The sequence below is a fragment of the Desmodus rotundus genome, chromosome 1 (genome assembly GCF_022682495.2).
Source record: "Desmodus rotundus isolate HL8 chromosome 1, HLdesRot8A.1, whole genome shotgun sequence".
Lineage (NCBI taxonomy): Eukaryota > Metazoa > Chordata > Mammalia > Chiroptera > Phyllostomidae > Desmodus > Desmodus rotundus.
The window spans coordinates 127,341,294-127,366,118 of record NC_071387.1 but is presented as its reverse complement, the minus strand read 5'-3'; the positions used below and the strand labels follow the sequence as shown (position 1 = coordinate 127,366,118).

The window sequence follows — 24,825 nt, the reverse complement described above, 5'->3', positions numbered from 1 at the left end:
TACCACACCTAATACAGAACGCCATGTAGTGAAAACTAGTAAAATTAATCTAAATTGTTTTTGTATTTTTTAATTTTACAAGTATTCCTTTACAACTTTTCTAAAACAAAAACAATAAAGCAATATAAATTTAAGTCCCCCATCCTACAACTTGTGAAGTTATATTCACCTTTTAAGAGTCAGCTTCATTCCACAGGAAGCCTTTCATGAATCCTCAAAAAAGTACTAAGTGGCCCTCCTCCAATAACGTATCTCTCAGCATTTTATACACTGTATTGAAATTCTCTTGCTCACAGGTCCATCTCATTCACCAGACTCTAAGCTTCTCAATAAAAATATCATATTAATTTTTTTATTGTATTATTGTTCAAGTACAGTTTTCTGCCTTTCCCCCTTACCTCTCCCCACCACCCCAGCCACCTCCCCTTGGATTTGTCCATGTGTCCTTTATAGTTGTTCCTGAAAACCCTTCCTCGCCTCCATTTTCCCCTCCCACCTCCCCCTCTCTGGTTACTGTCCGTTTGTTCTTTATTTCAATGTCTCTGGTTATATTTTGCTTGCTTGTTTGTTTTGTTGATTAGAATTCACTTAAAGGTGAGATCATATGGTATTTGTCTTTCACCGCCTGGCTTATTTCACTTAGCATAATGCTCTCCAATTTCTATAAACTAGCAGAATATTTGGTAAACAAAATACAGACCTAATATATTTTTGTTGAGCTGAAATAAAGTGCTTTTGTTGCAAGTATGGCTCTGAGACAAAATGATAAAAGTATGTGAACTTTTATGGCAAAGCACAGGACTAAACGACATCAAGTAAAAGCTTTGTTTCTGAATCACAGAATGCCGGACTAAAATACAGTGCAACACGGACGGTGATGATGGACCAGGGGGCACAGAAGACCGCCAAAATGCCTGTGTTCAGGATCTCTCTGCACTGAATAGTTCGGGCAAAACTTTTCAAAATGGTTTTGAAGGCAATGGCTATCTTCATACTTCATTTATGCCACTTAGGTGGAGTATAAAACTACAGAGATTCAAAATCTTTCTAAAAATTATTGAAAGAGTACTATGCTAATGATATTGCACATTCAGTGGTACAAAAATAGTATTAACCCAACTTCTTAAAATTTTTAGGAAATGATGGAAGTAGCCTTTTTCTCTTTGCTTTTATAATTATACCCTTCTACATCTTAAAAGTCATCAACACATTGCTAATTTTCCTTCAAAATTTCACTACAGTTGACCCTTGAACAACAGGTTTGAACTGCATGGGTCCACCTATAAGCAATTTTTTTTCAATAAATATATGAGGGGGGCCCCAAAGCCCCAGAACTTATTTATAAAAGATTGTGTACTTATTCTTACATGTTTAAACTTCAATCACCTGCAAAGTACTTTCAATCTGATGCAATACACCCACTGAGACACTTTTTTCCCACTTCTCACAACAGTTTTTGAACTCAATTTTGATGCCTTTCAGTGCTTGCGCGATTTTTGTTTCACCTCTTCCATACTGGGAACCATTTTTCTTTGGGAACTTTTTTCATCCAGGGAAACAAACAAAAAAGAAGTCACTTGGGGTGGGATCAGGTGAATAGGGAGGATGGGGCATGGAGGTCATGCCGTTTTTGGTCAAAAACTGCTGAACACTCAGCAGTACTGTGTGGGCAGATGCACTCATAAATCACCCATTATGAAATGGCCAAATGCACTGGGTCTTCAAAAAAATTCACTGAAGCTGAACGCAGTCTCTCACAACAATGCTAGCTGCTACACTGACACAGGTGGGCTGCTAGAACACTAACTTAGTGGGGGAAGCCTGTACTATAAGGGGCCGGCCTTCCAGCAGATAATTTGGGTTTTTGGGGGGTCTCCCTTCACATAGGCAGTGTTCCATATCCCAGAGTTCTGCATCCACGGATTCAACCAACCATGTATCAAAATAGATTCAGAGCCTGGAATCCACAAATGCAGAGGAACAACTGTATGTGTTGCTCTGCGCCACTTTATATATCAAACTTAAGCATCTACAGATTTTTGTATCCATGAGGGTCCTAGAACCAATCAGAGGGACAGCTGTAGTTAAGTTTTTGGGACAGTTATAAGTTACACCTGGACTTTTCAACTGAGTCAGGAGTTGGAGCCCCTACCCCATGTTGTTAAAGAGTCAACTGTATTTAAAATTCAAATTCTTAAACCTGAAATGAAAACTAAATAATAAAGTCTCGAGCATTATTACTAAATGGTGGATCAGGAAAAACAAATGCCCTGACTGGGTGGCTCAGTTGGCTAGACCATAGTCCTGTACACCAAAAGCTTATGGGTTCAATCCCAGGTTGAGGCAACCAACTGATGTTTCTTTCTTTCTCTCTCTCTGGCCTGCCCCTCACCCCTTCTTTTCTCTCTAAAATCAATAAACATATCCCCAGGAATTGGTCCTCAACCTTTTTAGCACCAGGGACTGGTTTTGTGGAAGACAATTTTTCCACAGGAGACAGGAGGCACAGCTCAGGCAATAATGTGAGCTCTATCTGTGGATAGGGAGAAGGGAGGTTGGGGACTGCATCCTCAGGTGAAGATTAAAAAAAATAAACTAAAGAACTCATAAATGATACAAATTTATCTTCACTTTGATTAGCAACATTTGAAAGTACTGTTCTATAATCTCTCTAAAATCTATTTATAATAGATTTTAATACATGAAACATGTTACTAAAGAGCCTTCTACAGTGCAGAACAGCAGCCACTGTATAAAAAGACAAATAGCCAAAAAGAGTAGAGTTTATAACATGCAAATGACCTCACATCACAACACAAAGAAGGATACAACACAGTAGACTGTTAATGCATGAAGACGAAAGAAGCAGGGTTATTTAGTGCTGTAGTTCAATAGTGGGAATAATAAATAGATACCCCAAATACTGGGGTCCTTTCTCAATTTGCACAAACCTCCCACCCATATAATATTTACCACCAGATACGAATCCTCATTCATCTATCCCTGCCCCCGCCCCACAAAAATACTGTTTTAGAGGTTGATAGAGGCTTTAACAATGATTCATTCTGGCTTTGTAAGAGTACATGTGAGGTGAGGATGAATGCCATGTTGTTATCAGAGAAAGCTAGAGAAATTTAAAAACAGGAATGCACAAAGGATGTGTGGGGAATATGAAGCTGCCTGTAATATGTAGATAGAAATGGGGATGAGAGAAAAAGTTGGTCAGGATGAGAGGAACCAAATGATGAAATAGCTTTCAATACCCATGAGGAGATCCCATCTGGTACATAATAGGAAGTTAATTTTGGTTCTTAAACAAAAGAGTAATATATAAAACAAAGTAGGTTTACTCTTAGGAAATTTTACTAGTGTCAGGTTTTGCTGGCAGCCAGTTAAAGAATTACTAAATGTCTACAAATAGTACTGTCTCACTTTAGTTCCAAGTTGACTTTCACATTTAAAATTGAATCTTCATATTCTAAAAACCAAACTGAAATGCATTTTTCAACTATAAATTACTTTCATCAAGATATGAAAATAATTATTGATGTGAAAATTGTAATTTCAGAGAGCAAAAGCTAAAAAGATTTGCATTACATTTAAAAGTTGATATTAACAAAGCATAAACATTGTCAAATAATTTTGTCAAATGAAGTGCAAAACCTTCTTGGCATTACATAGTCCTATCTCTCTCAGTAGAAATACCTTTTAGAAAATAAAACAAAAATAGTTTAACTCAGATGGTTAAACATGATCCCATTTTTAAATGACAAATAAAAATATCTAAATTGTTCTTGGAACGTGAAATTACCCACTCCTGAACGTTCAAGGGGGCAAGCAGAGACAATGAGATGGAGCAATTACATCGGCCTGAAGACTGTACTTAAAGCACTTCAGCAATTCCAAGGAGTAAGTCAAAGTAGACAGATTTTTTTTTTTTTTCCATTTTAAAGATTCTCTTCTAACAAAATGCCTGGTCTTGGAGAGAAAAGTTTACTATTTTTGAAATGGAATGTAAACATTTGTTTAAAAGTGCATAATTTTGTGAATATATAGAGAGTAAATAAAATACTTAAAACCATTTTTGCCTTCTCAATAACATGTTAAGAATAAAACATTAAGATGAAGGGACACCCATATAGTTATTTTTTATCATTCAGTATATCACATAAAAAGGACAAAATTATAGCTTCATATGAATATATTTACTTTTTTACTCCTAAATTAAAAAAAATTTATCTACATATTTGCAAGTTTAGTTTTCCTTGCCCAACCAAAAAGTGTTAAAGAAAACAAACAAACAAAACTTTAAAACCTCAAACTTAACAAACAATTACATAAGCCCACAGAACATTCTTCCCCTTCAGTGTTACCTAGGAAATTAATTCATCAAAAGCCCTAAGGAAAATTATATTAGGTGACTGAGGCAGTCCTTCCCTATAATACTGGAATTATTACTAAGATTTAGGGATGTGCTACAAGGAACTTAGGAATGTGTTAAAAGAGAGTGGATTTTAACTGTAAAAATAAAGGACAATCTTTCAAAATCTTAAGAAAGACAAACTATTTATTACAAGGTCTAATTCCTTTAAAGTACAATATTTTCTTTAGAATTTGAAGTTTCCAGTAACCTTTCTCAAGGACACATATAATACTAAAACCTATACTTGTTTCTTACTTATATTTCCATATGTTAATAGCTTAAAGAGCTTATATCAATTAATACTAGAATCGTGTTATATTCAAATTTGTTTAAAATATTATGGCAAATATAGCAAGGAATAAATATTTAGAAACCTAATCATCGCTACTAATTCATGGTGCCTAGGGAATTGATTAGCTTTTAGTTACCAGATATTATTTCTAAATGTTAAATGCATACATAAAATTCTTTATGGATAGATCAGGTACTCTACATATTTAGGAAGGCCCAACTCTACTAATTATGGCAATAAATGCAAATTTTCCCCCCAAGAGGCAATGATGGTAAATCATTTCATGAATTATTTTCACTTTTCAATTAACAGTGGTCATTAAAATTGTAATACAAAAGCACGTTTCTTTATAATACCTAACTGTTTTTGATAATATTGTGCACTTAATACTTAAAGTAAGAGAGGTCAGGTTAGTAGTGTTAAGAACATGGGCTACTGATTCAGACAGATTTGTACGGAATCCTGGATTTGCCGAACTCTAGTAGAATAACTTTGGGCAAAGCAATTAATCCATAAATCCCCAGTTTCCACAGCAGTAAAATGAGCCTGACTAGGAGCCTTGAAGAGCTACTGTGAAGAGAGATTACAAATAATATGGGATGGGCAAAAGTAGGTTTACAGTTGTGAGTATACAAAAGTTTATTCTTGTATTATTATTTATTATTGTTATTTTCCCTGTGAACTGTAAACCTCCTTTTGTCAATCCCTGTATATGTATGCTGTAGCAGAGAGCCTGACAGAGTAAGAATGCAATAATTAATAACTAAAATTATTAAGTTGTTTATTAGCAGTGCCCTTACATCTGAAGTTGAGCTTCTTAGTGCTGTAAATAACATACTAGTCTGGGATGTGAGCTGATGCATCAAATAGCATCCTTGCTATCTTACTAAGATTCAATTAAAGACTAAAGGATATCATACTGATTTGGTAAATCAGTAACATTAATATTTTTATTAAACTGTCACCTTTTCCAGGAAACCTTCCCTGATTATTAACTAGAAGTAATCTTACTCTTTTAAAATTTTCAAAGCACCTATCATAACAGCCTGTTTTTGAAACTGTGCATACTAGCCCCTTTCTCTGATAGTATATTTTTACAGAGTAGGAACAATTAATTACATGGCATGTTACCTTCCATAAGATAGGCTTAATAAAGGATACTTAGTGATTGAAAAAATTCAGTCATTGCTTCCTAATCAGCTATCTCCCCTCCAATCTCTTTCCCCCCAATCAGTCCTCCACTCTCCTCCAAATGTATCTTTCTAGAAAATACACATGATTACTCAAAAACCTTTGATCATCCACATTTCCTAAGTCTTCAAATTGTAATCTCATTTACCATTTATCCACTGTCTTCAGATTTTCAGTCCTTCATCCATTCCATATTCCAGCCATGACATTAATTCACTGAAGAAACACTTCCTAAATGGCTGTTTTATGCCAATTAGTACACAAAGCACTGGAGATAAAAGATACCATCCCATCACATATAAAAAAATTATACTTCAATGTGGTAACTATGATGAAAGAAAGAGAATATTAAGTAGCCCTTCTAAGTCACACCCAGTACTTTCAGACCTGTATGCTTTTTTCGTGGTGTGCTCTATGCTCTACTTATCTAGTCTCCTCTTCCAAAGCAGAATCATATTTATTCTTCAAGTTCCAATTCAGTGCCCCCTATTCTGTGAGGTCTTCCCTAAATCCTGTAATTAAATTAATTGATCCTTTCTCTAGGTTCCTGAAACTGATTATAATACTGGTATAGTATATATCACAGACTCATATGCTTATTTCTCAGAGAACAGTATGTTCCCTGATAGCAGAAATCTATTCATCTACATACATAGTAGGTTCTAAGTTAAAATTTATTTAACTAACCTGAAAACATAATATGGAATTTATAATAGCTGTTCTTGAAATGTCTTGTCTTTTTTTCATTTGTAATTTTTTCTGGTTGCAAATTTTATGGGTCTTAAGAAAAATATATGATAGGAGCTTCTGGTCAGACAGCAACAAAGGCAAACATAGCTCATCTCTTTGCACAACCACATCAAAATTACAACTAAAATATAGAAGAACCATCACTCGGGAACATGAGAAATGGAGTTGAATGGAAGTCTGACAACTACGGAATTGAAGAAACCACATTCATCCAGACTGGTCGGAGGGGTGTGGAGGCAGAACGAGCTGGCCCCACACCCACGTGGATAAAAATTCGAGAGGGATATATTGGAAGTGAGGAGTCCCAGACCCACATCAGGCCCTCCAGCCCAGGATTTGGGTGCTAGGAGGGCAAGTCTCCAAAACTTGTGGCGGCGAAAACCAGCAGGGATTGAGTTGGTGGAGAATGCTACCGGGGTCCTAGGCAGTTCCTCTTGGAGAACCCACACAGGGACTCACGTACTCAGACTCACTCCCTCTGAGCCCCAGCACCGAGGTGGCAGCTTGAAGGGCACCAGTGGCATATAGGGAGAGAGAGAAGTGTCTGGCATCCGGGTGAGCAGAGGCCATTGTCCCTTTGCTGAGCCCTCCCCCCACACAGGTGGTAGGCGGAAACTCCACATCTGAAATTCCATCAACCTGACTAGCACCGTGTGACCCACCTTGGAGATCCAGAGGCTGTACCCCACCCAACTTACCGGATTGCCCTAGCTGATTTTCCCTAAGAATGGCTGGTCTTGTCTTCTAATTTCTATCAAACAAGCAATGTCTGGTTTCAACGAGCCCTAGAGGCAGCCAGATTAGAGTCCCAGCTTGGCTTCACCTGGGAATCTCCAAGCCCAGCAGAAGTAGCAACCATCTCAGATTGCTTTACAGCTCAGCAGGGTGTACCAAGTGAAACAAGGTCAGGGCTGACCTTGATCTACACAACCCAGGACACCCTAGGGCCAACACACCCAGTGGACAGTCTGTGGTCACAGCCAATCCTTGCAGCTGACTGGCCTGGGTAAATCCTTCCCATTGATCTGCCAAGAGCAACAAAGGCTCCACTGTAACAGGAGGGTGTACTCAGCCCACACGAGGGGTGCATCTTGAGTACCCAGCTTAGGTGATAGGGGAGGCTGTGCCACTGGAACCTACAGGACACCTATTATATCAGGCTACACTACCAAGACAAGGAGTCAAAGTAGCTCTACCTAATACATAAAAACAAACACAGGGAGGCTGCCAAAATGAAGAGACAAAGCCCAAATGAAAGAACAGATCAAAACTCCAGAAAAGGGGCTAAAGGAAATGGAGATAAGCGATCTATCAGATGCAGAGTTCAAAACACTGGTTTTAAGGATGCTCAAGGAACTTAGTGAGGACCTCAACAGCATAAAAAAGACCCAGTCAGAAACAAAGGATACACTAATTGAAATAAAGAACAATTTACAGGAAAACAACAGTAGAGTGCATGAAGCTGAGAATCAGATCAATGATTTAGAACATAAGGAAGCAAAAAACAACCAATCCAAACAAGAAGAAAGAGAATCCAAAAAAAACGAGGATAGTATAAACAGCCTCTGGGAAAACTTCAAGAGGTCCAACATTCGCCTCATAGAGGTCCCAGAAGGAGAAGAGGAAGAGCAAGAAATTGGAAATCTACCTGAAAAAATAGTGAAAGAAAACTTCCCTAATTTGGTGTAGGAAACAGACATGCAAGTCCAGGAAGCACAGAGAGTCCCAATTATGATGGATGCAAAGAGGCCCACTCCAGACACATCATTAAAAGGCCAAAGGTTAAAGATAAAGAGAGATTCTTAAAAGCAAGAGAAAACAAGTTAGTTACCAGAAGGCTGCCAGATAGGAGGGGAGAAAAGGAGAATGTGTGAAGAAGTGAGGGGATTAAGAAGTACAAATAGGTAGTTATAGACTATCCATAGGGATATAAAGTACAGTACAGGAGGAAATGGAGCAGCCAAAGAACTTAAACACATTGACTCATGGGCATGAACAATGGTGTGGGGATTGCCTGAGGGAGTGGTGAGTGCTGGGTGGAGGGGAGCAAAGGGGAAAAAATCAGGACAACTGTAATAGCATAATCTATAAAATATAATTAAAAAAAAGAAGATATACAATCATTAATGAACTGGAATGCTATCTTAGATTATAAAAAACAGAATTATTAACTACAACCAAAACCCACAAGTTCTACTTTAATATATTGAGTTTCAACAGAAATTAAAAATTAAAAAAGTGAAGATTTCTCTCCTTACCTTCTTACCTTAATATACCTTTTAAAGGGTTTGGTTAGTTTTTATACAGAAGAAAAAGGAGAATATAAGTGAAATATACATTTTGATTATACAATTTTTATAACTTAGTGGCATGTAGAGAAAACAATAAAATTCTTTATGGTTAAGAAAAAATAAATGAGTTTCTCTTGTCACAAAATATTAATACGTTGAGTAACAAAATACTAACATTAATTATTCTAACATGTAGGAAAAAAGAATACATTGTTTCCATTACAACAAGAATCTAACAATGTAAACAAGGGGGCATGTTAATGAGCATAAATATTTAAAATAATGTATCTCCGTTTAACCCAAAATTCAGGGGAATTTCCAGGTAAACAAAAAAGAAAATCCCATTTTCTAGACTAGTTATTTATTGTTCTTATTGCTGTTTATCTCTAGGACTCTACGTCTCCCATTGTGTGTTTCAAACAAACTATGTTGTAATATTTGCCTCTTTTCTCAATCACTGCATTATTTCATACTGACATTATGATAGTAGTATTGGTTGTCCAAATTTTTTAAATTAACAGTTGAAAAGGGCTTTGGATACTTGCACAATTAGTAGGGACATTCTGCCAAGGTTATAAGTTCAATTTGCCGAATTACAAAACTTAAAAAAAATCAAATCAAAATAAAACAAAAGGAAATAAAAACACTTCTGACCAAAAGTTCATTTGATAATCCTTTCTTACTTCCTACCCTTAAATCCTGTTTATACACTCAGTAGCCTCTGAAGTAGGCTTATCTGAACTGAAGCAATTCCAAAATCAGTTTTTCATTTTAAAATTAGGTGTGTATAATGACTCAGTAAATGGTCATGGCATTTTCATTACTTTTTTCAACAAGGACCTGTAAATTTTCCTTTGTTTTCAAACAGAACCAAGCAGGTTCAAAAACCGGGGATGCATATCACTTTTATTTGCCACAACTAGTCTTATTTAAAAGATAAAAACATTTTAAGGCCACCACAGACTTGATACAACATCTTTATATAAACACAGCTACAGTAAAAAACATGACCCCTACATATTAAAAATGTAACTGCTAAAGGTTACAGGACTTATTCAAAATACTGGCTTAAAGCTGTAGAATCCACATGCCAGGAAGCAAAGAATTCCAATATGATGATCTGTTCTAAATATTGTTGCATGTGTGTGAGAGCAGCAGTATATACTATAATGGTCTTTTAAAAATACCAGTATTGACTTACTGTTTATCATTGCAAATGTCACAAGCTGACTACAAAAGGATAGTAAATCAGGGCATCTTGCTCTGCCTTAAAAGGCAGTAAAGGTCCCTTTTTAAAAACTGAATTAGAAGTTAAGTCACCTTAGAGAACTGGCAAAGGTGATGGTAAAATGAGTCTATTTTTGACACTTAACATTAAAAACAACAAAAAACAAAAATAACTCTGGTTATAGGCTCCTATTAGTAATAGTTCAGTAAGTCTACTTATCTACTGAGGCTCAGAGCAACCTTAATATTCTACATATGCCAATAAAAGAAAAAAATTTTGACTTAAATGGCACTCAGTTAGCTAGCCAGGCAGCATGAGTCACTATATACCTGACATGTTACTAGGTGTTTACTCAAAGAATTGAGTAAAACAACCTATTTTCTTAAGAAAGTCTCTGTAAGTAGTAGGAATGCCATGAAAGCTGATTCATACAATATGAGTAGATATATACGAAGGTAAAGGGGCTGTTTAGAAGACATGGTGGATAATTCTTTTGGGGTCAAACTGGTGGTGTAAGAGAAAAGTTTCCTAGAGTGAGTAACGTAAGAATTGAACCAAAGGTTTGAAGTAATGTGTAAGTCTTTATTCAGAGGGGAGAGATGTACTACACATAAAAAGCCTGATCAAAGGCAAGTAGGCATGAAATACATATTGATATGTTTGAACTTCATTACAGCTGGTAGAAAAGCATGGGATAGGTAGATGTCACAGTTGAAGAAGAAAGGTAGCTAGAGTACAGACTACAAAAGGTCTTGTGTGTCTTAGAGGACCGAATCCTGATTAAGTCTGCATTTTAGAAAGGTAACCAACCGGTTACAATGCAGAAAGTGATTCGAAGGGTGGTGAGACCAGAGTGAGAAATAATAAGAACCTGAACTAAGAAGTGGTTACATATTTAGAAGATAAAAATAATAGATCTTGGTGAAGGACAAGGCATGGGAATAGAAAGTAGCTGAAGTAGCCAGAGAAGGGAATTCAAAATGATTCCTACTTCTGGCTTAGGGAACTAGATGAATCACGGTGTTAAAACCAAAGTCAGGAACAGAAAAGAACAACATCTGATTAGAGTGTGGATGGTAAGGTACAAAATGTTAGAATCTACATTCAGATACTGACATTGTTTGTAACATCTGCTCACCCACCTTCTCTTCTTAACCTTACAACTCATCAGCCTGTTCCCTCTCACCCTAATGCCGCAGCTGACTAGACTTAGATCAGTGGTGGACGTCTGACCCGAGACGGCCCAGACCTTGAGTGAGTGTGGGGTCTTCCCATGAGCAGAAGTTACAAAGCTTCTGGAGCTGGTGTTGCCACTGTATGGTCCCTAGACATGTGTAAGGAATGAAAGGTATTTGGAGAGCCAGGGAGAAGGGGAGTGAACGAGAGCAGATTGGTCAGGGTAGGGAGATGATGAGGAAGAGATGAAGCACCAAATGGAGGGAAAAGGGGCAGGAAAGAAAAACAAAGAGGGAACTAGCTGAGTTTCTGAGAGATTTCTCCATTCTGATTCCCATCCCTGCTGAGGTTAAAATTCAATGCTTACCCTAGGCTTCATAAGAAACCCCACAATCTTAACCCATACTTTTTAATTTAGCTCAGTGAATAATGCAAAACATTAAGTTTTGTGTGCACCTCGAAACCCTAAATGGAGCTGAATATAAGAGTGCAGATCTTACAGCCAAGATTTTTTTTTTATCAGAGAGATTCTAATGTGTCTGGAATACAAGTAGCCATGTTAGAGAATGGGAGAAGACAAAGAATTTAGGGGGAACACCAGCACATAAGAGTCAGTGTCAATCCTATTCAAGGAAACTGATAAACAGGAAGATACCTAAATTGGCTGGGTTGCTGCAGGAATGGCAGTGAGGATGTGGAGGTAACAGTGGCTGTGTGAGCAAAGGCACAGATGCTTATATAGTCAGAAGGGGAAAGGAAGAAATAGGAAGCAGGTAAAGGATGACTGACGATGGGTGTTAAGGTGTAAACTAAGTAAGTTGATTAGCTGACAAGCATCCAGATGGGGCAGAGCCTGAAGCTGTAAGTGAAATAAGGCCTAAGTAATCAAGAAAGAAAAAGAAAGGGACAGAGCATATTAAGTTTTGTGTGCACGTCGAAACCCTAAATGGAGCTGGACCTGACTAGGAAAAGAAGAAAGAACTTTTCCTCTGGGACCAATGAGAACAAACTATCAGTCTGGGGTGACTTTGTGAAGAAACACAGACCTGCAAAATTTTTTAGAAAGTTTCACTGTATGTCACTTTTTAAATACCAAAATGTATCTGTCTCTTTATTAAGGCAAAGAAGATAACCATATCTAAAGAAAATCATCATCATTATAAAAGGTTAAATGTTTAAAAGATAAACACCTAGAAAGTTCCTTACCCTATCAAGGGCATAAATAAATAAAAATTGCTGATTTAGTAAATTAGTACTTAAGTGGTATAAGTATTATTATAATGATATGTAAAAACATGTCAACTGCTGCTTTATAAAAATAAATTCCAAAACAAAAGTACTATTCTGTATTTTTGATCATGACTGAAGGAGCAAGACAGCAAAGGTAGTAAACTCCAAATAATTAAGATTAAATAATAGGACCTGGGAGCAAATGACTTTTTAAAAGATAATCTATTGAATCATCTTGACTTTATGAAGAAAATACAACCTATAGAGGTCAAAGTTCATAACCTTAATTATACCTGAATTCTAAGACTCAAACCCAGTTTTCAATTCATACTCATTCCAATTTTTTTCACTGTACATTTTTCCATTACAATTTATCCCCCTTATATCCTCTTTCACCTCCACTGCTCTACAGACTGTTACAAAGGATTAACTCAGTTCACCACTATAGTCACACAGCTGAAAATTTTAAACTGTCAAGTACAAAAATAGCTTTATTCATTTTTTAAACTATTAGCAGCTATTTTCTTGCTAACTTTGTGGATTAACAGTACCATTCACTACTCTCAGAAAGCACAAGTTTGGGACTAACTGCTCTACAAAGTTTTCTCTCATTTTCACATTCAGCTACATTCTAATCTTCCAGAATACACGTTAAAAAGATTAGTATTATTATTAAAAATTAGTGTAGCCCTGGCTGGTGTAGCTTGGTTGGTTGGAACGTTGTTACATGGACCAAAGTGTCACAGGTTCAATTCCAAGTGAGAGAACATGCCTGGGTTGGGGGATGGTTCCCTAGTAGGAGTGTATGTGAGAGGCAACCAATTCATGTTTCCCTCTCACATCACTGTTTCTCTTGCTCTCTTTCTCCCTCCCTTACTCTTTGTCTAAAAATCAATAAGCATGTCCTCAGTGGAGGATAAAAGAAAATTACTGTAAAACATTAAAGAGCAACAGACACTAAGATTTTCAATACTCTTACGATATAAAAATGCACTACTCACAATCATGCACACATATACATGCACACCTCACCCATTATGCACGTAGAATTTCTTCTTTCTATAACATTTTTGCTGTACAATGGTATTATGTTAGGAAGGAAATTTTCTAATCCATGTTGCTTTAAAATTCTTTAAATTCTCTACATGAATACATATGTATCTGTATGTAAAAATATTAAATAAATATATAAAATAAAAATAACTCTAGCCCTGGCTGGCATGGCTCAGTGGATTGAGTGCCAGCCTGAGAAGCCGAGGGTTGCCAGTTTGACTCCCAGTCAAGGCAGGTGCCTGGGTTTTGGGCCAGATCCCCAGTAGGGGGCATGTGAGGGGCAACCACACATTGATATTTTTCTCCCTCTTTTCTCTCTCCCTTCCCCTCTCTAAAAATAAAAAAAAATCTTAAAAAAAAATAACTCTAACGTAGACACATAGTCCCCTGTCTTATTTCATTTTCTCTACATTTAATTTTATGATCTATAATTTAGTGATTTCTAAAAAAAATTTTTTAAAGGATAACATTAAGCGCAGTGTGTAATTTTTCAGTATGGTTTCTCTAAATATTCTCATCTGTCTTTATGCTTTAAGTACTTTTTTATAGAATATATTCTTAAAAGTAGAAATACTCAATTTTAACATATTGCCCAATGTCTGTGTGAAAAAGGTATACCAATTGTTATGCCTACCAACAGTGAGTAAGACTGCCTGGACATGTAGCAACATCCTCTCCAACAGGTATTTTTCTGATCTCATTTAGTATAGTAGCCATTAAATTTTACATTGTTTGGCCCTGACCAAGGTAGCTTAGTTGGTCAGAACATTGTCCTGGTATACCACGGCTGCATGTTTGATCCCTAGTCAGGGCACATAAAAGAATCAACGAATGAAATCGTAAATAACTGCAATGACAAATCGACGTTTCTTTCTCTCTTTCCCTCTCTCCCTCCTTCTTTTCCTCTGTATAAAATCAATAAAAAAAATTTTTACATTGTTCAGTCTATAAAATTACTTATAAGTTATCTATTTAATAAAGTGTCTACCAGGAGAGGTACTACCAGTAACTACAGTAAGAGTAAAGCAAACAAATAGAGAAAAAACGTGATGGGACAAGTACAAAAAAAGAGTCAAATGGTCCTGCAGACAGAACCATTCTCATTGGTACCTGAACTGCCTAAACTCTTCTAGAGAAGTCTGTTATCTAGTTCCCTCTTAGTAAAAGTACTATCCTAGGTTGAAAGTTTGTTATTAGGGATCTTTAAGGCTACCTAAAGGTTTCAAAAAATTATTTATTACTTGGTTTTTGTAATGCATTAGAACAAAATAATCTAAATAAACTGCATTTATAAAATAATTCATATGTTATAGTATTCATTATTGCAGAAACTGTAGCCATAAAAGACCACAATGTTCAAGGAGTAGGGAACATAAATAAGAAAGATAAACATCATGCCTCTTCCACACTTGGACCACTGTATGTGGATTCCAGGTTTCAGACCTAAGGAAGAAAATATGACTATGAAAACAATTTCAGACTTTAGAGATTTAAACATCTTTTTACAGATAAGAAACAGGATGGGGAAGGGGGAAAAGCAGAGAAGGCATACTTTGGATCATATGAATGAAAACAGAAACATTTTTGGTTTTAACAGCACAGTCCGTCAAGTAGGCTAAACCACAGAGGAACTATGACTTGAAAAATTTATCAGTAATTATGACCTAATGAGTTTACAGTTCAAAAATAATATTGCTAATTTTAAAACAAGAGCAACAACATCAACAAAAACACCTAGTTCACCACTCCTTTCTTGAAAGTCTTTTCACTTGGTTTCCTAGGTACCATACACTCTTGGTTCTTTTTCACCTTCACTAGCAATCTTTCCTTCTTTACCTATCCCAAGTCTCTAAGCCCTAAGTTTCCGGTGCCTTGAGGTGCTCAGCATCTTTCTTAGATACTTACAGTTACTTGTAACATTGGCTACCTCTATCTCTGGGTATGACAGACTAAAACACTAATAGATATTAGGTTCCTCCTCACTCTATTCCACCAAACCAACCAAACCATAAAACCTAGACACTATAAAAAAAACCCACTTGAAGATAAAGGAGAGAAACATGGAAGAAGACAGACTCTGACTGGGAGTCTAAGCTTACCAAAAAGATGCAAAGCTATAAAATAAGTCACCAACTCTTCAGAGCATGTGTAGCCTAAGGCTAACTGCAGTCTGCAGAGTTCAGGAGCAGTGGTAACAGAACCTGTTGAAGAGTGAAGCCAATGACCTTATCCACTGAGAGCAGGAGAAAGAACCATACAAGGAACCCCTAAACCTGAACCACTTGTGTTAAGAAACAGATTCCGAGCAGCTCATTAAAGGCAAAAGATATGAACTGAGGGCTGGAGTCCAAAAATATGTTTTTCTTTTTAATTTAATTTATTGGGGTGACAATGGTTAATAAAATAATATAGGTGTCAGGTGTACCATTCTATAATATGTCATCTGTATATTATATATTGTGTGTTCACCACACCAGGTCAAGTATCCTTCCATCACCATTTATGTATGCCCCCTTTACCCTCTTCTACCTCCCCCCACCCGCTTTCCTTCTGATAACCACCATACTGTTGATTGTGTCAATGAGTTTTTCCTTTTTTTGCTTAGTCCTTTCACCTTTTTCACAGAGCCCTGAAACCCCCTCTCCTCTGACAACTGTCAGTCTGTTCTCTATCTAGTTTGAAGTTAAAGCCAGACACAAAAATTAACTGCTCAAGTAACTGTTCACTGAAGAAAACTAACCAAACCCAGAATAATGTCCAAAGTACAATACAAAATTACCCAGCATATGAAGAACCAAGAAATAGAAACATTTTTCCTCTCCACAAGCAAAAATGGCTATTAGCACTATCTTTAATAATGGAAAACAAACAAACAAACCTCTCAATTAATTAATATCTTATTAGAGAAATAAAAACAATCCTGGCAGAAAAGCAGAAACAATGAACTGATTAAGCCATAGAGCATCAGTCACTGGGTGAAAGACTACAGTATATTCAGTCTCAAAATTATCATGTCACACATTATTTCATTACTGAAAACAGAAAAATGCCTTTAAAATGGAGAAATCTGGCAGACAACATCTAAACCAAGTGACTGGAATCCAGCATCATCACTAGTAAAGGGACAAACTAGATGTATTACAATGCATTGTCACAATATTGTAGCACTATAATTTCTCTCTAAGTGTAAAGTATCTTCCAAACCATTGGAGGGATACACAAACAAAAAGAGGGCAAAAAAGCCAAAGGAAGGCTATTATACATCAGAGAAGGAAAAATTAAAACAGCTGTCCTGGGATGCAATCACTTCCTTTACCAGGAGAAAACTCAAGGACAAGTGGGTGGTGGAGTTTAATCTACCTGTTAATATGCTGATAACTGGTCCTCCTGGTAAACAGACTAATATTTCTGTTAGAAGGAAAGTCCTTATCTGAAGAATGCTCTTGGCAGGACATCCCCTTGTTAAGAAAGCTTACAGTAAACAAACTCAGAATCCAAGGATTTCTAAGGCATGGCACACGGGAGAGTATTATGTAAGCTACAGGACCTTGGGGTACAGAATGGAAAAGTTTCAAATTCTAAATGCTCTCTGCTACGAGGTAATAACTATGCTTCCTTATTTAGAGATCTCATCTACTCTGGGCCAGAAAGTGCATGTCTGACGTGGAAAGGAAGGACCCGTGGAACCACAACAGTTCCCAGATTTCTCCTTGCTTCACCTGTGCCTTCTGATTTGCATGTATCCTTGAAAATATCAAAAAGTGGATTCTAGGTAATATCTATAATATGTGAGACTAATTTGATAATATAATTCTTTGTCTTTAAAGATTTATTTTTTTATTTTTAGAGAGGGAAAGGGAGGGAGAAAAAGAGGGAGAGAAACATCAATGTGTGGTTGCCTCTCACACACCCCTATTGTGGACCTGGCCTGCAACTCAGGCATTTGCCCTGACTGGGAATCGAACCAGCAACCCTGTGGTTTGCAGACTGGCAATCAATCCACTGAGCTACACCAGCCAGGGCTGATAATATAATTCTTTGTGTTATCTTACAAATGAAAGATGAAACTCAAAAGTAATTATAATCTTGATTAACAATACTACTAACACTATGACTTTCGTAGAATAAGTGAATCAAATATTAATTTGACGCAATTGATACAGTACACTTACAGGATGAATGAGGCATGCTTTACCAATATGGCAGACTTCTTTTTAAATACTCATATGAAAAATAAACTAACAAAATCATAGTATGTAAAATTACAAAGAAAATCGCCAATAATTTTTTAGAAGTATATGAAACCAGAAATATTACAAAACTGTAATATATGATATACGAGGGAGGGGCCCCCAAAACACCCAGAATTTATTTATAAAAATTTGTGTATTTATTCTTACATGTTTAAACTTCTTTCACCTACAAAGTACTCTCCATCTGATGCAATACACCTATTGAGATGTTTTTTCCACCACTCTGAACAGTTTTTGAACTCGATTTTCATGTTTTTCAGTGCTTCTGTCATTTTTTGTTTTACCTCTTTCATATTAGCCAATCATTTTTTAGGACTTTTTTCATCCAGGGAAACAAACAAAAAAAAGTGCTCAGAGCAAGATCAGGTGATATGGGAGGGTGGGGCACAGGGTCATGCTGTTTTTGGTCAAAAACTGCTGAACACTCAGCATGGTGTGGGCAGGTGTGCTTGTAAATCACCCATCCTGAAATGGGCAAACGCACTGAAAGAATCTTCAAAAAAAATTCACTTAAGCCAAATGCAGCCTCTCACCACAATGCCAGCTGGTACTCTGATAGAGATGGATTCCTGGAACACTCACCTAGCGGGGGAAGCCTATACAACGAGGGGCCAGCCCTCCAGAAGATAATTCTGGGTTTTTTGGGGTTCCCCTTTGTATATGACAAGCCTATAATCCAAGGGGTGTGCAGCCTAGAACCCTTCTAAACAAGTCCATTGAGCCCTGGCTGGTGTGGCTCAGTGGATTGAGCACTGGCCTGCAAACCAAAGGGTCACCAGTCTGATTCCCAGTCAGGCCACATGCCTGGGTTGCAGGCCAAGTCCTCAGTAGGGGGTGCATGAGAGGCAACCACACACTGATGTTTCTCTCCCTCTCTTTTTCCCTCCTTCCCTTCTCTCTAAAAATAAATAAATTTTTTTTAAAAAGTCCACTGAAATAAGATTGTGCCCATTTTACAGAGTTGTGGTGATGAAATTCAAAAGATATGATATAGTTATGTTATTTTGATGATGTAATAGTTTACTTGATTTTATGCAATACTTCCACAGATCATAATCTATACCACTTTTCCTATTTGCGATCCATCAACATCCACTTGGAAAGAGTCCATGAAGGAACATGAGACAAGTAGATCCGATCAGCTGATGGAAGTCTGAAGGATGCTTGTAATTATAAAGACTTGAGAATGTAAAACCAGAAAAGAATGAAAACAAAAGGAGAAATTTAAAATAAAGAGTAGAGGGCAGACCAAGGTCTCACAGAATAATATTCAAGTTCTCATTGTATAGGAACACTCAGTAGAGGGAAAAGTAATGGCCTCAGAGAGAAGCAAGTTAACAAAAAGCAGGCAGTTAAGTGGGTATATGTATTTAGCTGTGAGGAATTAAAGAATCTGAAAACATGTTCATACCTCCTTTGGGACTTTTTTTCATAGAGGACACATATCATGTTTATTGTATTACCTCATCCAATCTCTAGGAGAGTAGAATATAGATATATTTCAGAAGTTCTGATTTTACTGAAGCAGTACAGTAAAATGGCCAAGGCCATTAGCTTTATAACCAGTTATGAAGCCTAACAACTATTTGACCATGGGCAAGTTGCTTAACTTCTTTAAGCCATGGTTTCCTATTCTGTAAGACAGAAATAATAATGATATCTACCTCAACAGGTAACGAATATAAAACACTGAATAAATAAGGCATCTTTTACCTTATGGCAAATTTCTTTTTAAGCCCTCATACAAAAATACTAACAAATATAGTACCTGACTCATAATAAATACTCAGTAAAAGCTAGATGTATTTGTTACCTTTATTACTGAGGGAGGGATTTCTTGTATATTTATATTAATTTCACTGTTTGCCTTAATTTTACTACCTGCTTCTCTAGCTAAATAATTTAGTGACCTGTAAAAATTGATTGGCTGTTTTAATTTCCAAAAACAAGGAACTGTTTCAGAAGCCAGAATTTATACTAGTATCAGATTTAAAAACAGGAATACTATTAGAAAAGGCAGCAGAGTTGGTATTCATACATTATAGTCTATAAAATTAGAACCCATGATTTTATAGTATCATAAAGATCAGCCCCCATCCCGCCATTTTTCTTGGCCAGAAAAAACAAACTCCCATTTCTAAATATATCTCAGGCTTTCCCCTTGAGGAAGTCATCTTGCAACAAAATACCCTACCATCATAGAAAGCAAGTATAGGACAGTATGTCATGAACAAGACTACAAAAATGTAGCGGTATATGACCAAAGGAAAAAATTCATCTGGTAAAATGAATAAGTAGAGGTTTTTCTTCAAATTTAATTGAGACTGTGAGTTTTCTGTTCTGTGACTATTTCTTTGATACTCCCACGCACATGATAAACAGTTCTTTAAGAAATTACAAATGACCTTTCACTTTAAAAAAGTGATCTGTGTAATCTGTGTATTTGCTTATTTTATAAAAGTAGACCAATTTCATAAAAGAATCACAAATGAGGAATAAAATTTGACATGTAAGAAAAGCACACTTAGTCTTCCCTTTTTTCCTGGTTTTTAAATTATAAAACATTTTAAATTTAAATTTATAGTTAAATTTAATCCAACTTTTAAACATCATTATAAAAAAAGCTGAATTCACAGCATCCAGTTCAGACTACCTTAACCACTGCCATGAATTCAAGGAATATATATATATATATATATGCATATGTATATATTAATTTATGAATTTCAGGATTATATAGGCTATGCATTTTAGCTTTCTATGAGGCAACGATTCCACTGTGGTCTTATATAATCACACACAAACAAAAAAAAACTATGGATGTGACAAAGTAATGTTGTAAACCTATGAACTTCATTCATCACTGAGTCTGATCTGTTATTGGCTGGTGAGGTTTAAGAATAAAAGGAAACAAGTTTCACACATAGATCGAACAGGACACCTTTTCTCTCATTAACTTTAAGTAAAATCCATTATTGAGAGTTACAAAAGGGAAGTATTCTAAAGATTAATGAATATCTTTTGTTTTCATAGTCTTCATACAGTGCACGTATGTGTATTATATATAATGTATCCTTGCTGTGGAAAAATAAAATTAGCAATTATACAGTTGCTCAAAGTCTCTGAATAATTTAGGACTACAAAAACAAATTCAGAAGAAATTACAGGGAAAAATTTAGGTAAGGAATGTAATAATTTAGTAAGGACCTTGGTTAAGAGAAAGTGAAAGGCACAAAGAGATATATAATAACTTCCTATCTTAGAATTATCCTCAAAACAAAAATCTCTAAAGATTGTTTCTCATAGGAATTTCATGAGGAAAAAAAAGTATATGAAAAAGCCTTAATGATGTGTAATGTGTAATCCAAAGTGACATAATGACAATTAGGAGGCAAATATAGAATATTTTTGACTGAATGGGGAAAAAAGGGGATTAAAACTTTAGAAAAGATACATCAAATGGATTTCGTAAATTTTGCAGTCCTGTGAATAAAAATAACGCCAAACAAAAGTAAATACCATATTTTTTGGACTATAAGATGCACTTCCCCCCCAAATTTGGGAGGAAATGGGGGTGCATCTTATACTCCAAATGTAGCTTACCTGGCTGGGGGGAGGGCGGCGACAGTCGAGTGGGTTTTTTTCTTCCCCTCCTATTTTCCTCCCCTAAAACCTAGGTATGTCTTAGAGTCCGAAAATACGGTACATAGAAACACCTCACACCAAAGAAAAACCATGTCCTACATCCGTTTCTACTCAGATTAACTGTGATAAATAACCTGGACCTATAAAATATTTTACCACCCCTTCGAAAGGAAAAAAACGGTGAGAGGCTTTGATCATCTAACTCAATTAAAATATTTTTAGAGAATTCAATCATTCTTTTATCTATCTGAAAACTTGGAAGCTATACCAAAATATAATAGTCAAACATACATGCAAAATGACCCTGCAATTAAGATAATTGCTAGTACCAAATGTTGTTTTTAAGTTCTGCCATAAAACAGTCTCCCAGACATTTAATAGTATGTCATTTGGTAAATGAAAGTTTCCACAAAGTAAGAGCAGTGAGAAGACCTAAAAATTACACTAGTGATGCGTCTGGCTGAAAGAAACAAAAATATGGATCATTTTGGTCCAACACTAATTTTATTTCGAGTTACTACAGAGCTGAAAAAAATGCTGACACCACCATACAAAAATTTATTGAGCTGGCAATAGGCAAAGCATGATGTCAGCCACCAATATCCCTATCCGCATTACCAAACAGCATGAACACTAACTCTTGAACTTAGACTGCATGCCTAAAGTTACAGTAAAATAAAAACCTTAGGCATGAGGCATTATTAAACATAGATGAGTTTAGTTTGGCATAGTTTTGACTCAAATTAGTCTAGCGCTTTAACAAATTCAGTTAAAAAAAAGAAAAAATGCAAGCTTAAACATATTACGATTTTCTAAATGTGCTACATTCTTCAGCAAACAGACTCATAAAATAAGTCTTGGTTAAATTGCAATGATAGTCAGAAAGTAACAAACACACAGAGAAAAGGCAGGCTGAGATGAGGAACAGAAACACAGGTATATATATACCCACACAAATCCTACCTTCATGGCATGAATTTCTTCAAGTAATCGCTGTGCTCTTCTTTGGTTTTTTAACAGTGCATCTTCAGTACCCCTACAAAAAATACATTACAGTATGTAGTCAGATAAAGCACTTATTATAAACTCATTAACGTAATGAAAAATCTTTTTATTTCCTTTAAAAAGGCATAATAAATCTCTAAATAACAAGCAATGTCATTCTGCATTGCCCTTCTCCCCTTCCAACTCATATCCTAATTCTATCAATAAACCCAAGTTTTTGGCAAAATTAAGTGTTGTCCTGGCATTATATTAATGATTATTACCACTGATAGACAGTTTGCCTTCTACTTCCTTAATGGGAAGGCTAAATAAATAATGCTTTTTAATTAATCATTTAATAGCACATTGTATTTAACATAAATTCCAAAAGCTACAATTAAACGTTGGATATAATATTAAATAAAAAAAATTTGTTCTCTGAAATCAGAAGACATAAAGATTATAGATATCTATATCAGAGAGGAAGGTCATTTTCTGAAACACTTATGAAACAAAGCACAGGAAATTAATCAGGAACAAAACACATTTGAAAACTTTGTAAGTATTCATACTTAAAGTGTAAGAACTATAAACATACTTTTTCCTCTAATACCAGTGTCACTGAAAATACAAAATATTATTTCTTCAAAATATTAGGTGGAACACAATGCTTTGATAAACTCTTCCCCAAGGTACTGAAGATTTCAAAGTAATTAGCAATTCAAGAACTAAAATTATATAAAATCTTTATAACTGATTTAAGGTATTACTAGATTTGCTAAACTATAACATCTTAAAATAAGTTCTCATAACATAAAATGCATGCATAACCCCCAAGGTCTTTCATTCTGAAAAAGCCAAAAAGAGACTTCTGAAAAGACAGCAGAAGAATTTATCATGTATTTGAGATGAATTTGGTCCAAACCATGTAAGGACATGCTGACACAGCACATTCTATCTCATTCAGGTCCTCTCTAAATATTTTTTAAAAAGTGCTGTATGAGTAAGATATTTAATTATTCCTCTAGGTCCCACCCTCAAATTTGGAAATATTGAATAAAAACAACTTTTGACATTTTATTAGTCACAGGACCATTACTTTAAATGACTAACTTTTTTGACTTCAGTCTGCCAACACTCCTGACAAGTTTTCGGATAACCAGAACTCGGATTCTCTTCACTTCTTTTCTCATCTTCACAACCTTTAAAGAATAAAGCCAGAATTATAAAGGCTATTAATTCAAGAAGAAACAGACTTTAATTTTAGTCTTAATATTATAGACTGTCTTCCACTTTAACCACATTTTTGTTTAACTATACTCATTGTTTGAGGAAATCACACTTCTTCCATAAACAGTAAAGGAAAAAAGGAATACATCAACATTTTAAAAATGTGTCTGAGGACTTAAGAGAAACAAGTTATCTTTAAAAAAAGTTACAGCATTTCCAGTGGTCAGTATTTTAATATTATACTTATTATATCTTGTTAGGCTTGGAACATAATAAACCAGTATCAGAGACCCTATTAATCTTTGTATCCTTGTGGCTTAAAGCAGAGCTTCACCCATAATGGTGGAAATTTAATTTATTGATTGAGTGTACTAACAAAAACAAATGCATGGAAGTGATCATATTTATAGAGTACCCTTTGCATGTATTTTTAGCAATAAATTATTTGAGGCATAATCTAAAAAAAAAGCCAAACCACAAGGGCACACTGTATGTGCTCAGATACATGCTTTAAATCATTCCATTAGAGAACGTTACTGAATTCCAAGAACAAAAATATAGATAGATGATAGATGATAGATAGACCAAGAGATGACAATATTCAAATGATAAAGAACTACATGTTATAACAGTACTTAGTACAATGGGATGCTATCATTTTGAGTTCATGTTTTGTCTATCAATATGAGGAACCACATATCGTATAATTCCTCCTGTAATGTCTTTCTTCCCCTCCTCTGCTTTAGGAACTACTTAAAATTTAGTTTAGATACAATCTTTCCTGTGAAACCTTCCATGCCTTCTTCAGTTAGAGAAAACTTCATCCTTGGGGTTCCCTCAAGGGAACTTTGTAGTTAGAATCTATTTCACTCACTGTCATTAATCACTGTGGCTGATTTTTTCTGTGGTTTATGAGCTCCTAGAGGAGAGGGGACTTGCAATATTTTCATAGTGTTTTCTGGGCCTTGCAAGAGTGCCTGGCAATACAATCCTACAAATTCTTCTTGCCAAAATAAAGGTAACAAGATCATCCTATTTTTTCAAGGCTCTTGCATTTGGCTGTAATACCTTCTCCTACC

At 35.8% G+C, this 24,825-nt stretch overlaps 1 protein-coding gene across 3 annotated transcripts in view; it reads right to left on the bottom strand.

Moving 5' to 3' along the window:
• The window catches only part of SRFBP1 (serum response factor binding protein 1), a 64,027-nt gene that overhangs the window by 27,520 nt on the left and 11,682 nt on the right, over positions 1–24,825 (bottom strand). For all 3 annotated transcript variants that reach the window (XM_024571386.3, XM_024571387.3, XM_053910614.2), the window contains 2 exons: positions 23,630–23,718; positions 22,496–22,568 (listed from right to left, as the gene is read on the bottom strand). In XM_024571386.3, the coding sequence (XP_024427154.3) occupies positions 22,496–22,568; positions 23,630–23,718 (162 nt within the window). The remainder of the gene's footprint in view (positions 1–22,495; positions 22,569–23,629; positions 23,719–24,825) is intronic.